We start from the raw sequence: 14,904 nt of genomic DNA on the forward strand, positions 1-14,904 counted from the left end.
ATACCGCACTGATATGGGTATGGATCCGAAACCTCTAGAAGGATAATATAGGCACTCCATACCCTACTCCGACTCAATACGTCCCCGTCGTACAGAATGGTAACATATCTCTCCAAATATCTGAGCTTGGGTATACGGGGAAACCCAACCCCTTGGGAAGATGGGGTATATGGCTAAATTGAGCGGAGGGGGACAGCCAGCGTCTGTTCTCCATGTTAGGGGCGGCTGGATGTCCCTTCTGTCCTGGCACCCTACGGGACTTTAAACAGCTAGGTTGCGTAGGCCCTCCGACGAGACAGGGGGTTGGGGGAGAGGCCTTGCAAGCCACCCCCAATATAATTGCAACGAAAAGTAATCAAGAAATTTCGAATCGGATCAACAGATACAGACCCACGCACCGAAACAAGGACAACGATTGGAAACTCGGGACATGGAACTGCAGATCCCTCACAGCACCCGGAAGTACCCGCATTCTTTCGGACGAGGTGAGGGCCCGCGGCTTCGGTATAGTAGCACTTCAGGAGGTGCGCTGGAAAGGAGTTATGGAGCGCCCCTACCGCAGTGATTGCATGATCTACCAGAGTGGTGGTGAAAAGCATGAACTCGGTACAGCGTTCCTGGTCATAGGTGCGATGCGAAAGAGGATAATCGGTTGGTGGCCGATCAACGAACGGATGTGCAGGTTGAGGGTTCGTGGAAGGTTCTTCAACCTGAGCATTATTAACGTGCATAGTCCGCACCTTGGAAGCACCGATGACGATAAGGAGCTATTTTATACGCAGCTGGAGAGGGAGTACGACCGCTGCCCACAACACGACGTCAAGATCGTCATCGGAGACTTTAACGCTCAGGTCGGACGGGAGGAGGCATACAAACCCATGATAGGTAGTTTCAGCGCCCACCAGCTGACAAACGACAATGGGCTCCGCCTAATAAACTTCGCCTCCTCCAAGCACATGACCATTCGCAGCACCTTCTTCCAGCACGCACCACGCTTTAGCTACACCTGGAGATCACCACAGCAGACATATTCCCAGATTGACCACGTTCTCATCGATGGAAGGCACTTCTCGGATATTATCGACGTACGTACGTACAGGGGAGCAAACGTCGACTCAGACCATTTCCTGGTTATGGTTAAGTTACGCCAGAAACTGTGCGCAGCCAATAAGCTGCGCTATCAGCCCACCCCAAGGCTCGACATAGATCGGTTGCGGCAAGCTGATGTGGCGAGGGACTTCGCGACCACGCTAGGGGAAGCGTTGCCGGAGGACACCACCTTCGAGGCGATGTCCCTCAATGATCATTGGCGTATGATGGAACAAGCCATCAGCAGCACGGCCGATCGAACTATTGGCCGCGTAACACGTAACCGGAGGAAGGAATGGTTTGATGATGAGTGCAGGCAAGCACTATCCGAGAAGAACGCAGCGCGTACTCGCATGCTCCAGCGCGAGACCAGGCAGAACGTGGAAGACTACAGACGACTGAGAAGGCAGCAGACCCGACTCTTCCAGGACAAGAAGCGCAGCTTCGAAGAGTCGGATGAGCAACTTATGCAGCAGCTATCCCAGTCGGGGGAAACTCGTAAGTTCTACAGGATGCTGAATGCGGCACGAGGCGGTTTTACTCCCATAACCGCTATGTGCCGCAACGAGGAGGGAGATATCCTGTCGGACGAGCGAGAGGTGATCGACAGGTGGAAGTGCTACTTCGACAGGCACCTGAACGGAGCAGATGCAGGGGAGACCTCTGCAGGAAGCAGAGGAGAGCAGTATTGCGACAGCCAGCAGGATGACGAAGTGCCCCCGCCATCCTTGGACGAAGTCATCAGTGCCATCAAACAGCTGAAACGTAACAAGTCAGCTGGCAGCGATGGGCTGGTGGCAGAATTGTTCAAGATGGGCCCGGAGAGGCTTGCCGCGCATATGCATCGGCTGATCGTAAGGATTTGGGACCAGGAAGAACTACCGGACGAGTGGAAGCTGGGTGTCATACACCCAGTGTACAAAAAGGGCGACAGACTGGACTGTGCTAACTTCCGAGCCATCACAGTCCTGAATGCTGCCTACAAGATCCTGTCCCGAATACTCTTCTGCAGACTTGCGCCCCTTGCCACAGATTTCGTCGGAAGCTACCAAGCTGGATTTGTTGGAGGCAAATCGACCACCGACCAGATCTTTACTCTACGGCAGATCCTCCAGAAGTGCCGAGAGCATCAGAACCCCACGCACCACCTGTTCATTGACTTTAAGGCGGCCTACGATACCATAGATCGGACCGAACTATGGAACACCATGCAGCAGTACGGATTCCCTGGGAAGCTGGTACGGCTGTTGAAGGTCACGATGGATGGGGTGCAGTGCAAGGTGAGAGTATCGAACATGCTGTCGGAATCGTTCGAATCTCACCGGGGTCTAAGGCAAGGGGACGGACTCTCCTGTTTGCTGTTTAACATCGCTCTGGAAGGTGTCATGCGAAGCGCGGGCTTCGACATCCGGGGCACGATTTTCACCCGTTCTCTCCAATTTCTCGGCTTCGCGGATGACATCGACATCATCGGACGGACATCTGCGGCGGTGTGCGACGCGTACACCCGACTGAAACGCGAGGCCGACAGAATTGGATTGAGGATCAATGCGACGAAGACAAAGTACCTGCTTGCCGGAGGCTCTGACCGTGATAGAGCCCGACTCGGGAGCAGAGTATCAGTTGACGGCGACGATCTCGAGGTGGTAGAGGAGTTCTGCTACCTTGGTACGATCGTAACTTCGGACAACAACATGAGCAGCGAAATCCGAAGGCGCATTGTTCAGGGAAATCGTGCCTACTACGGGCTCCATAAACTCCTGCGATCCAGAAGGCTCCAGCAACACACGAAATGCACGATATATCGCACACTGATACGTCCGGTAGTCCTCTACGGGTACGAGTCCTGGACTCTGCTAACGGAGGATGCCAATGCACTCGCTATTTTCGAACGGCGGGTGCTAAGGACTATCTTTGGCGGTGTGTGCGAGCAGGGCGTGTGGAGAAGGAGAATGAACCACGAGCTAGCTGAGCTGTTTGGCGGTGCAGATATCCTGACGGTGGTCAAAGCCGGAAGGATACGATGGCTGGGGCACGTGATGAGGATGCCGGACTCATGCCCCACCAGGAAGGTGCTCGTCAGCGATCCGTTCGGCACGAGGCGGAGAGGAGCACAGCGAGCTCGTTGGCTGGATCAGGTGGAGTCAAACCTGTCGGAGATCGGATGCAGCCGTGGATGGAGGACTGCAGCACTGGACCGAGTTTCCTGGAAACGGATTGGCGACCAGGCCATGTCTACGCGACGTGCTCGACCATGAGCAGGCCAGAAAAGAAGAAGAAGATATTTTAATGGGAATTTGTTGCAATAAGTTTCTTTTCACTCAAATAATGCTTTAAACTAAAAAAAGAATAAAAAATCAGAAAAAAATTTCAAATAAATTTTCCACTCGAAAATTTCATAATGGGTACCCCTTACGTTTTTTTTTGAGAAATTTTGCAAAAAAAATAAAATTGATTTTTTTTAATGCCAATTGGTTGCAATAAGTTTCTTTTCACTCAAATAATGCTTTAAATAAAAAACAGAATAAAAAATTATAAAAAAAATAAAAAATTAGAATAATTAGAAAATTTCATAAAGCTCATTTTTGCGCCAATTTTTAGCTATAACTCGGTCGGTATCCAACGGATCGCCAATCTTTAACTTGTGGTCGATAGATGGCACCAATGGCTACATTATCTTCTTGGACGACCATGCCCTCAGATGTCTGTGCCAGAAGTTATTCGAGGAACCAAGTTCCTTACCCTGTTTGAGAAAATGTAAAATTTTCCTCATTTTTGCGCTAATTTTTAGCTATATCTCGGTCGGTATCCAACGGATCGCCAATCTTTAACCTGTGGTCGATAGATGGCACCAATGGCTACATTTTATTCTTGGACGACCATGCCCTCAGATGTCTGTGCCAGAAGTTATTCGAGGAACCAAGTTCCTTACCCTGTTTGAGAAAATGTAAAATTTTCCTCATTTTTCTGCAATTCAGCAAAATTTTTAAATGTGATATATTTTAATGCGAATTTGTTGCAATAAGTTTCTTTTCACTCAAATAATGCTTTAAACTAAAAAAAGAATAAAAAATCAGAAAAAAATTTCAAAAAAATTTTCCACTCGAAAAATTCATAAGGGGTACCCCTTACGTTTTTTTTGAGAAATTTTGCAAAAAAAATAAAATTGATTTTTTTTAATGCCAATTGGTTGCAATAAGTTTCTTTTCACTCAAATAATGCTTTAAATAAAAAACAGAATAAAAAATAATAAAAAAAAATAAAAAATTAGAATAATTAGAAAATTTCATAAAGCTCATTTTTGCGCCAATTTTTAGCTATAACTCGGTCGGTATCCAACGGATCGCCAATCTTTAACTTGTGGTCGATAGATGGCACCAATGGCTACATTATCTTCTTGGACGACCATGCCCTCAGATGTCTGTGCCAGAAGTTATTCGAGGAACCAAGTTCCTTACCCTGTTTGAGAAAATGTAAAATTTTCCTCATTTTTGCATCAAGTTTTAGCTATAACTCGGTCGGTATCCAACGGATCGCCAATCTTTAACCTGTGGTCGATAGATGGCACCAATGGCTACATTTTATTCTAGGACGACCATGCCCTCAGATGTCTGTGCCAGAAGTTATTCGAGGAACCAAGTTCCTTACCCTGTTTGAGAAAATGTAAAATTTTCCTCATTTTTGCGCCAAGTTTTAGCTATAACTCGGTCGGTATCCAACGGATCGCCAATCCTTAACCTGTGGTCGATAGATGGCACCAATGGCTACATTATCTTCTTGGACGACCATGCCCTCAGATGTCTGTGCCAGAAGTTATCCGAGGAACCAAGTTCCTTACCCTGTTTGAGAAAATGTAAAATTTTCCTCATTTTTCTGCAATTCAGCAAAATTTTTAAATGTGATATATTTTAATGCGAATTTGTTGCAATAAGTTTCTTTTCACTCAAATAATGCTTTAAACTAAAAAAAGAATAAAAAATCAGAAAAAAATTTCAAAAAAATTTTCCACTCGAAAATTTCATAAGGGGTACCCCTTACGTTTTTTTTGAGAAATTTTGCAAAAAAAATAAAATTGATTTTTTTTAATGCCAATTGGTTGCAATAAGTTTCTTTTCACTCAAATAATGCTTTAAATAAAAAACAGAATAAAAAATTATAAAAAAAATGAAAAATTAGAATAATTAGAAAATTTCATAAAGCTCATTTTTGCGCCAATTTTTAGCTATAACTCAGTCGGTATCCAACGGATCGCCAATCCTTAACCTGTGGTCGATAGATGGCACCAATGGCTACATTATCTTCTTGGACGACCATGCCCTCAGATGTCTGTGCCAGAAGTTATTCGAGGAACCAAGTTCCTTACCCTGTTTGAGAAAATGTAAAATTTTCCTCATTTTTGCGCCAAGTTTTAGCTATAACTCGGTCGGTATCCAACGGATCGCCAATCTTTAACCTGTGGTCGATAGATGGCACCAATGGCTACATTTTATTCTTGGACGACCATGCCCTCAGATGTCTGTGCCAGAAGTTATTCGAGGAACCAAGTTCCTTATCCTGTTTGAGAAAATGTAAAATTTTCCTCATTTTTGCGCCAAGTTTTAGCTATAACTCGGTCGGTATCCAACGGATCGCCAATCTTTAACTTGTGGTCGATAGATGGCACCAATGGCTACATTATCTTCTTGGACGACCATGCCCTCAGATGTCTGTGCCAGAAGTTATTCGAGGAACCAAGTTCCTTACCCTGTTTGAGAAAATGTAAAATTTTCCTCATTTTTGCATCAAGTTTTAACTATAACTCGGTCGGTATCCAACGGATCGCCAATCTTTAACCTGTGGTCGATAGATGGCACCAATGGCTACATTTTATTCTAGGACGACCATGCCCTCAGATGTCTGTGCCAGAAGTTATTCGAGGAACCAAGTTCCTTACCCTGTTTGAGAAAATGTAAAATTTTCCTCATTTTTGCGCCAAGTTTTAGCTATAACTCGGTCGGTATCCAACGGATCGCCAATCCTTAACCTGTGGTCGATAGATGGCACCAATGGCTACATTATCTTCTTGGACGACCATGCCCTCAGATGTCTGTGCCAGAAGTTATCCGAGGAACCAAGTTCCTTACCCTGTTTGAGAAAATGTAAAATTTTCCTCATTTTTCTGCAATTCAGCAAAATTTTTAAATGTGATCTATTTTAATGCGAATTTGTTGCAATAAGTTTCTTTTCACTCAAATAATGCTTTAAACTAAAAAAAGAATAAAAAATCAGAAAAAAATTTCAAAAAAATTTTCCACTCGAAAATTTCATAAGGGGTACCCCTTACGTTTTTTTTGAGAAATTTTGCAAAAAAAATAAAATTGATTTTTTTTAATGCCAATTGGTTGCAATAAGTTTCTTTTCACTCAAATAATGCTTTAAATAAAAAACAGAATAAAAAATTATAAAAAAAATGAAAAATTAGAATAATTAGAAAATTTCATAAAGCTCATTTTTGCGCCAATTTTTAGCTATAACTCAGTCGGTATCCAACGGATCGCCAATCCTTAACCTGTGGTCGATAGATGGCACCAATGGCTACATTATCTTCTTGGACGACCATGCCCTCAGATGTCTGTGCCAGAAGTTATTCGAGGAACCAAGTTCCTTACCCTGTTTGAGAAAATGTAAAATTTTCCTCATTTTTGCGCCAAGTTTTAGCTATAACTCGGTCGGTATCCAACGGATCGCCAATCTTTAACCTGTGGTCGATAGATGGCACCAATGGCTACATTTTATTCTAGGACGACCATGCCCTCAGATGTCTGTGCCAGAAGTTATTCGAGGAACCAAGTTCCTTACCCTGTTTGAGAAAATGTAAAATTTTCCTCATTTTTGCGCCAAGTTTTAGCTATAACTCGGTCGGTATCCAACGGATCGCCAATCTTTAACTTGTGGTCGATAGATGGCACCAATGGCTACATTATCTTCTTGGACGACCATGCCCTCAGATGTCTGTGCCAGAAGTTATTCGAGGAACCAAGTTCCTTACCCTGTTTGAGAAAATGTAAAATTTTCCTCATTTTTGCGCCAAGTTTTAGCTATAACTCGGTCGGTATCCAACGGATCGCCAATCTTTAACCTGTGGTCGATAGATGGCACCAATGGCTACATTATCTTCTTGGACGACCATGCCCTCAGATGTCTGTGCCAGAAGTTATTCGAGGAACCAAGTTCCTTACCCTGTTTGAGAAAATGTAAAATTTTCCTCATTTTTCTGCAATTCAGCAAAATTTTTAAATGTGATATATTTTAATGCGAATTTGTTGCAATAAGTTTCTTTTCACTCAAATAATGCTTTAAACTAAAAAAAGAATAAAAAATCAGAAAAAAATTTCAAAAAAATTTTCCACTCGAAAATTTCATAAGGGGTACCCCTTACGTTTTTTTTGAGAAATTTTGCAAAAAAAATAAAATTGATTTTTTTTAATGCCAATTGGTTGCAATAAGTTTCTTTTCACTCAAATAATGCTTTAAATAAAAAACAGAATAAAAAATTATAAAAAAAATGAAAAATTAGAATAATTAGAAAATTTCATAAAGCTCATTTTTGCGCCAATTTTTAGCTATAACTCAGTCGGTATCCAACGGATCGCCAATCCTTAACCTGTGGTCGATAGATGGCACCAATGGCTACATTATCTTCTTGGACGACCATGCCCTCAGATGTCTGTGCCAGAAGTTATTCGAGGAACCAAGTTCCTTACCCTGTTTGAGAAAATGTAAAATTTTCCTCATTTTTGCGCCAAGTTTTAGCTATAACTCGGTCGGTATCCAACGGATCGCCAATCCTTAACCTGTGGTCGATAGATGGCACCAATGGCTACATTTTATTCTAGGACGACCATGCCCTCAGATGTCTGTGCCAGAAGTTATTCGAGGAACCAAGTTCCTTATCCTGTTTGAGAAAATGTAAAATTTTCCTCATTTTTGCGCCAAGTTTTAGCTATAACTCGGTCGGTATCCAACGGATCGCCAATCTTTAACTTGTGGTCGATAGATGGCACCAATGGCTACATTATCTTCTTGGACGACCATGCCCTCAGATGTCTGTGCCAGAAGTTATCCGAGGAACCAAGTTCCTTACCCTGTTTGAGAAAATGTAAAATTTTCCTCATTTTTCTGCAATTCAGCAAAATTTTTAAATGTGATATATTTTAATGCGAATTTGTTGCAATAAGTTTCTTTTCACTCAAATAATGCTTTAAACTAAAAAAAGAATAAAAAATCAGAAAAAAATTTCAAAAAAATTTTCCACTCGAAAATTTCATAAGGGGTACCCCTTACGTTTTTTTTTGAGAAATTTTGCAAAAAAAATAAAATTGATTTTTTTTAATGCCAATTGGTTGCAATAAGTTTCTTTTCACTCAAATAATGTTTAAAAAAAAAAACAGAATAAAAAAATATAAAAAATTAAAAAAATAGAAAAATTAGAAAATTTCATGAAGCTCATTTTTGCGCCAATTTTTAGCTATAACTCGGTCGGTATCCAACGGATCGCCAACCTTTAACTTGTGGTCGATAGATGGCACCAATGGCTACATTATCTTCTTGGACGACCATGCCCTCAGATGTCTGTGCCAGAAGTTATTCGAGGAACCAAGTTCCTTACCCTGTTTGAGAAAATGTAAAATTTTCCTCATTTTTGCGCCAAGTTTTAGCTATATCTCGGTCGGTATCCAACGAATCGCCAATCCTTAACCTGTGGTCGATAGATGGCACCAATGGCTACATTATCTTCTTGGACGACCATGCCCTCAGATGTCTGTGCCAGAAGTTATTCGAGGAACCAAGTTCCTTACCCTGTTTGAGAAAATGTAAAATTTTCCTCATTTTTGCGCCAAGTTTTAGCTATAACTCGGTCGGTATCCAACGGATCGCCAATCTTTAACTTGTGGTCGATAGATGGCACCAATGGCTACATTATCTTCTTGGACGACCATGCCCTCAGATGTCTGTGGCAGAAGTTATTCGAGGAACCAAGTTCCTTACCCTGTTTGAGAAAATGTAAAATTTTCCTCATTTTTGCGCCAAGTTTTAGCTATAACTCGGTCGGTATCCAACGGATCGCCAATCCTTAACCTGTGGTCGATAGATGGCACCAATGGCTACATTATCTTCTTGGACGACCATGCCCTCAGATGTCTGTGCCAGAAGTTATTCGAGGAACCAAGTTCCTTACCCTGTTTGAGAAAATGTAAAATTTTCCTCATTTTTGCGCCAAGTTTTAGCTATAACTCGGTCGGTATCTAACGGATCGCCAATCTTTAACTTGTGGTCGATAGATGGCACCAATGGCTACATTATCTTCTTGGACGAGCATGCCGTCAGATGTCTGTGCCAGAAGTTATTCGAGGAACCAAGTTCCTTACCCTGTTTGAGAAAATGTAAAATTTTCCTCATTTTTCTGCAATTCAGCAAAATTTTTAAATGTGATATATTTTAATGCGAATTAGTTGCAATAAGTTTCTTTTCACTCAAATAATGCTTTAAACTAGAAAAATAATAAAAAATCAGAAAAAAATTTCAAAAAAATTTTCCACTCGAAAATTTCATAAGGGGTACCCCTTACGTTTTTTTTGAGAAATTTTGCAAAAAAAATAAAATTGATTTTTTTTAATGCCAATTGGTTGCAATAAGTTTCTTTTCACTCAAATAATGCTTTAAATAAAAAACAGAATAAAAAATTATAAAAAAAATTAAAAAATTAGAAAAATTAGAAAATTTCATAAAGCTCATTTTTGCGCCAAGTTTTAGCTATAACTCGGTCGGTATCCAACGGATCGCCAATCTTTAACTTGTGGTCGATAGATGGCACCAATGGCTACATTATCTTCTTGGACGACCATGCCCTCAGATGTCTGTGCCAGAAGTTATTCGAGGAACCAAGTTCCTTACCCTGTTTGAGAAAATGTAAAATTTTCCTCATTTTTGCGCCAAGTTTTAACTATAACTCGGTCGGTATCCAACGGATCGCCAATCCTTAACCTGTGGTCGATAGATGGCACCAATGGCTACATTATCTTCTTGGACGACCATGCCCTCAGATGTCTGTGCCAGAAGCTATTCGAGGAACCAAGTTCCTTACCCTGTTTGAGAAAATGTAAAATTTTCCTCATTTTTGCGCCAAGTTTTAGCTATAACTCGGTCGGTATCCAACGGATCGCCAATCTTTAACTTGTGGTCGATAGATGGCACCAATGGCTACATTATCTTCTTGGACGACCATGCCCTCAGATGTCTGTGCCAGAAGTTATTCGAGGAACCAAGTTCCTTACCCTGTTTGAGAAAATGTAAAATTTTCCTCATTTTTGCGCCAAGTTTTAGCTATAACTCGGTCGGTATCCAACGGATCGCCAATCTTTAACCTGTGGTCGATAGATGGCACCAATGGCTACATTTTATTCTTGGACGACCATGCCCTCAGATGTCTGTGCCAGAAATTATTCGAGGAACCAAGTTCCTTACCCTGTTTGAGAAAATGTAAAATTTTCCTCATTTTTGCGCCAAGTTTTAGCTATAACTCGGTCGGTATCTAACGGATCGCCAATCTTTAACTTGTGGTCGATAGATGGCACCAATGGCTACATTATCTTCTTGGACGAGCATGCCGTCAGATGTCTGTGCCAGAAGTTATTCGAGGAACCAAGTTCCTTACCCTGTTTGAGAAAATGTAAAATTTTCCTCATTTTTCTGCAATTCAGCAAAATTTTTAAATGTGATATATTTTAATGCGAATTAGTTGCAATAAGTTTCTTTTCACTCAAATAATGCTTTAAACTAGAAAAATAATAAAAAATCAGAAAAAAATTTCAAAAAAATTTTCCACTCGAAAATTTCATAAGGGGTACCCCTTACGTTTTTTTTGAGAAATTTTGCAAAAAAAATAAAATTGATTTTTTTTAATGCCAATTGGTTGCAATAAGTTTCTTTTCACTCAAATAATGCTTTAAATAAAAAACAGAATAAAAAATTATAAAAAAAATTAAAAAATTAGAAAAATTAGAAAATTTCATAAAGCTCATTTTTGCGCCAAGTTTTAGCTATAACTCGGTCGGTATCCAACGGATCGCCAATCTTTAACTTGTGGTCGATAGATGGCACCAATGGCTACATTTTATTCTAGGACGACCATGCCCTCAGATGTCTGTGCCAGAAGTTATTCGAGGAACCAAGTTCCTTACCCTGTTTGAGAAAATGTAAAATTTTCCTCATTTTTGCGCCAAGTTTTAACTATAACTCGGTCGGTATCCAACGGATCGCCAATCCTTAACCTGTGGTCGATAGATGGCACCAATGGCTACATTATCTTCTTGGACGACCATGCCCTCAGATGTCTGTGCCAGAAGTTATTCGAGGAACCAAGTTCCTTACCCTGTTTGAGAAAATGTAAAATTTTCCTCATTTTTGCGCCAAGTTTTAACTATAACTCGGTCGGTATCCAACGGATCGCCAATCCTTAACCTGTGGTCGATAGATGGCACCAATGGCTACATTTTATTCTAGGACGACCATGCCCTCAGATGTCTGTGCCAGAAGTTATTCGAGGAACCAAGTTCCTTACCCTGTTTGAGAAAATGTAAAATTTTCCTCATTTTTGCGCCAAGTTTTAACTATAACTCGGTCGGTATCCAACGAATCGCCAATCTTTAACTTGTGGTCGATAGATGGCACCAATGGCTACATTATCTTCTTGGACGACCATGCCCTCAGATGTCTGTGCCAGAAGTTATTCGAGGAACCAAGTTCCTTACCCTGTTTGAGAAAATGTAAAATTTTCCTCATTTTTCAGCAATTTAGCAAAATTTTATAAATTGATGGATTTTAATGCGAATTTGTTGAAATAAGTTTACTTTCACTCAAATAATGCTTTAAAGAAAAAAGAATAAAAAATAATAAAAAAATTTAAAAAAATTCCTAAGGTTATAGCCTAATCCTCTTTTTGAGTATTAAAAAAAATCAAATAAAAAAAAACCTATAAATTTGCCAATCTCCGTTTCATGTCCTTTTGTCGATCAGACTAGCCCGCTTGTTCAATTATACAGGTTTGATAGTTAGACAGAGCGAGTAATATATTCATTTGGCTAGTTTGGGTGTTGTACACATGTATTCCGTTTCAACTCACGTATTTAATCTTTTTGCTACTCGGCTCACCACGGCTACATGCTTACAGTCATGAGTGAGTAAAATGACCGAACCTTCACTTATACGTTTATGCCGGGTTTTTTATGATTCCGAAATGAGTCGTTAAACGAGTTGACTCCTAATAACGACTCATTCACTCTGAGTTGACTCACTAAAAAGAGTTATTATTCTCATCTCTACTCTCTACTCGACATGACCTATGCCTGTCTAGAGAAAAAAAACCTTCGCGCACGGAATGTTTCTGATTCGCCGTGACACGTTCGTTGTCTTTCCGCATATTTAAGTCTCTTGTTAATAAATGTGTCTCTAAACGCTAACGGCATGCCAAATAGATTGAAAATAATGTCTTTACTTAGAAATTGTACATTTTTACTTGTAGAAGTTTGTTCGGAAGACAGTAATAAGGAAATTGCATGTTTCCATAAATGACGGTAATACGTGTTTGCAAGCTACCCAGGCACTTTCTCATATATTTAACAGCTCTATACGGACATTACACCAACAACACAAACAACACCGTCCACCATCTTACAGATTGGTACCGTAAAGATTCACGAGACGATTTTTGTATCGCTTCGAAATGTCCTTTTCAATCTGTCCCTGAAGCGTTTTGGTTTGCTCAATGATTTTAGTTTGCGTTGGTTTCAGTTCAACGCTTTGCTGCTTAAAGTTGACCGATTTTTGTTGATTAATCTTTGCCGTCTCCTTCATCTTCTCGATGGATGTTAGTTTTTGCTTCACGTTCGATGAGAGTATGTCCACGTACCTGAGAAAGGTGGGAAGGGAACGAAAGAAAACCGACGATTGAGACGGGGTGTGTTTGTTAGGCTATACACAAAAACTTACACTGGGGAATGTTTAATCTGAAGTAGATGTTGCATCAACTCATCCGTCACACCGGTGTAAACGACTTCCACCTCAGCCAACATGCCCGCCACAGACTTTTCATCATGAGCGGCAAAGTTGTCCATCATTGTAAACGATAGCATTTGTGCTTTATCGGCGCTTCCGAGCTGATGGAGCCGCATCTTCAGGAATGACTGCAGCTCCAGCAGATCATTGATGAATCGATCACGATACTGTTGTGCGTCCAGTACGGTATACGCTTCTTCGCCCTTAGCAACGCCACCCAAATTACCGTCGCCTTCCACCACGATACCACTCTCTTCGAGGGAAATGTTAAAATCGATAACGTTTTCATCAGCTGCTGCTACCGGATCGACCTCTTCCGGTGCGGCACCCCAATCGATGTCACCGACCTCGAGTTCAACAGGTGCATCTAAATCTAATGCGTTACCGTCACCAAAATCGATCGCTCCACCCTCGTCTCCGAAATCAATCGTTCCATCATCTGCCGCGTCTGGCTGTTCCGCAACAAACTTTACCGGTGGTTCTTCAATCGCCAGCGGTGGCTCACCGTACACAAACTCGTACACCGTAGTGTTGCCCTTGGCGAGTACGTGCTTCAGCAGGGGTAAACATTCGGCATCAGACACGAATGTTGCGTACAGTTCTACCGTTTTCTTCAGCGGTGCCACCGAGCTGGCAGTCTTCGAGAGCATCCCTGGTAGATCGTTAAATACTTTGTCGACCAACTCCTGGCGCAGGTTTTTACCGGAAACGCCCAAATGTTTGCACATTTGGTGATACTCCGCCAGTACCACCTTCTCGGAGCGTCCTAAATCTTCTACCTTTTTTTCTGCCTCGTCGCTCAGCTGCTCAAGGTGCTTGATCTGCTTGCGAATGCCGGGAATTTCGTAGCTGATGTTGCGTACCAGTATTTGAGCCGCTTCCGCAAGATATATGTTGTCCTTTTCGTACATCTTAACAATATCCTGCCAATCCTTCATCCGCTGGCTGCCGTAACGGCCGAACACGTTTTTCGAATCAGCTTCAGTAGTTTTCAGGATGTCCACGATGCGCAGGCAGTGGAAATAGTTGATATCTGGAGCGTGAATCGAAAGAATGAAAAATCTTCGCAGGACACAAAATAGACGCAAACGGAGAAACTTACGTGCACCGGACAGGAGTTGCAGGAGCTCATCGTGAGCTGGCATGTCCGTGATAGCATTGCTGATTTTGTTGCGAATGTTGCGTATGTGAAGATGCCAGTTTTTATCAACAATTCGTCGCGAAATCAACCAATCCAGCAACTTTCCGGCGGCGATGTCGATCGGAATATCTGCTTCCTTTGGAATGGAAGAATACATTTACGCGTAAATAACACTTGTTTTATTTGTGTAAATAGCTAAAGATACAAAACAGGACTTACATTCATCATTTAGCGCGTGCACTTTTCAGATGTACAATCCAATCGGTGAAAGGGACATGTATGCAAAAGCAAAACAAAGTTTCCACGTATTCCACCAAAGAGCACATAAGTCAGGTCAGTTTTTGACGGCTCAGTTGCTATATTTTGCAGGGTTGACCGATAGAGTAAAAATTTACGATAGTCGAATTTAAAATTAATAACATTGATGATATAAGCACCTACTAATACAATCAATTGTACACCGTAATGTTTAGAATACCAAAAAAGGTTTTTTCAATTAGTTTCCTCGAAAAGTTTATAAAAGATGAGAGATTTTTACTTTACTAATCCTGGCTAAAAGTGATGTTTGTTTTTTTTTTACA

General features: G+C 41.4%; 1 protein-coding gene across 1 annotated transcript; it reads right to left on the bottom strand.

Moving 5' to 3' along the window:
* Positions 1 to 12,705: 12,705 nt before the first annotated feature.
* Positions 12,706 to 14,674, bottom strand: LOC125764843 (CDK5RAP3-like protein). Its single transcript, XM_049429466.1, has 4 exons — positions 14,543 to 14,674; positions 14,285 to 14,459; positions 13,117 to 14,215; positions 12,706 to 13,036 (listed from the first exon to the last, which is right to left on the bottom strand). Exons 1-4 carry the CDS (start codon positions 14,549 to 14,551, stop codon positions 12,799 to 12,801), a joined length of 1,521 nt encoding a protein of 506 aa, XP_049285423.1. The 5' UTR covers positions 14,552 to 14,674; the 3' UTR covers positions 12,706 to 12,798.
* Between the last annotated feature and the right edge of the window lie 230 nt (positions 14,675 to 14,904).

This window comes from Anopheles funestus, chromosome 2RL (assembly GCF_943734845.2).
Source record: "Anopheles funestus chromosome 2RL, idAnoFuneDA-416_04, whole genome shotgun sequence".
Classification (NCBI taxonomy): Eukaryota; Metazoa; Arthropoda; class Insecta; order Diptera; family Culicidae; genus Anopheles; species Anopheles funestus.

What these genes read in the sequence shown, in the direction of transcription:
- LOC125764843 (XM_049429466.1), bottom strand. An exon ending in GCAACTCCTGTCCGGTGCAC is followed by an intron (nt 14,216 to 14,284) that starts GTAAGTTTCTCC and finishes TTCACGCTCCAG; the next exon opens with ATATCAACTATTTCCACTGC. An exon ending in CAGATTAAACATTCCCCAGT is followed by an intron (nt 13,037 to 13,116) that starts GTAAGTTTTTGT and finishes CACCTTTCTCAG; the next exon opens with GTACGTGGACATACTCTCAT.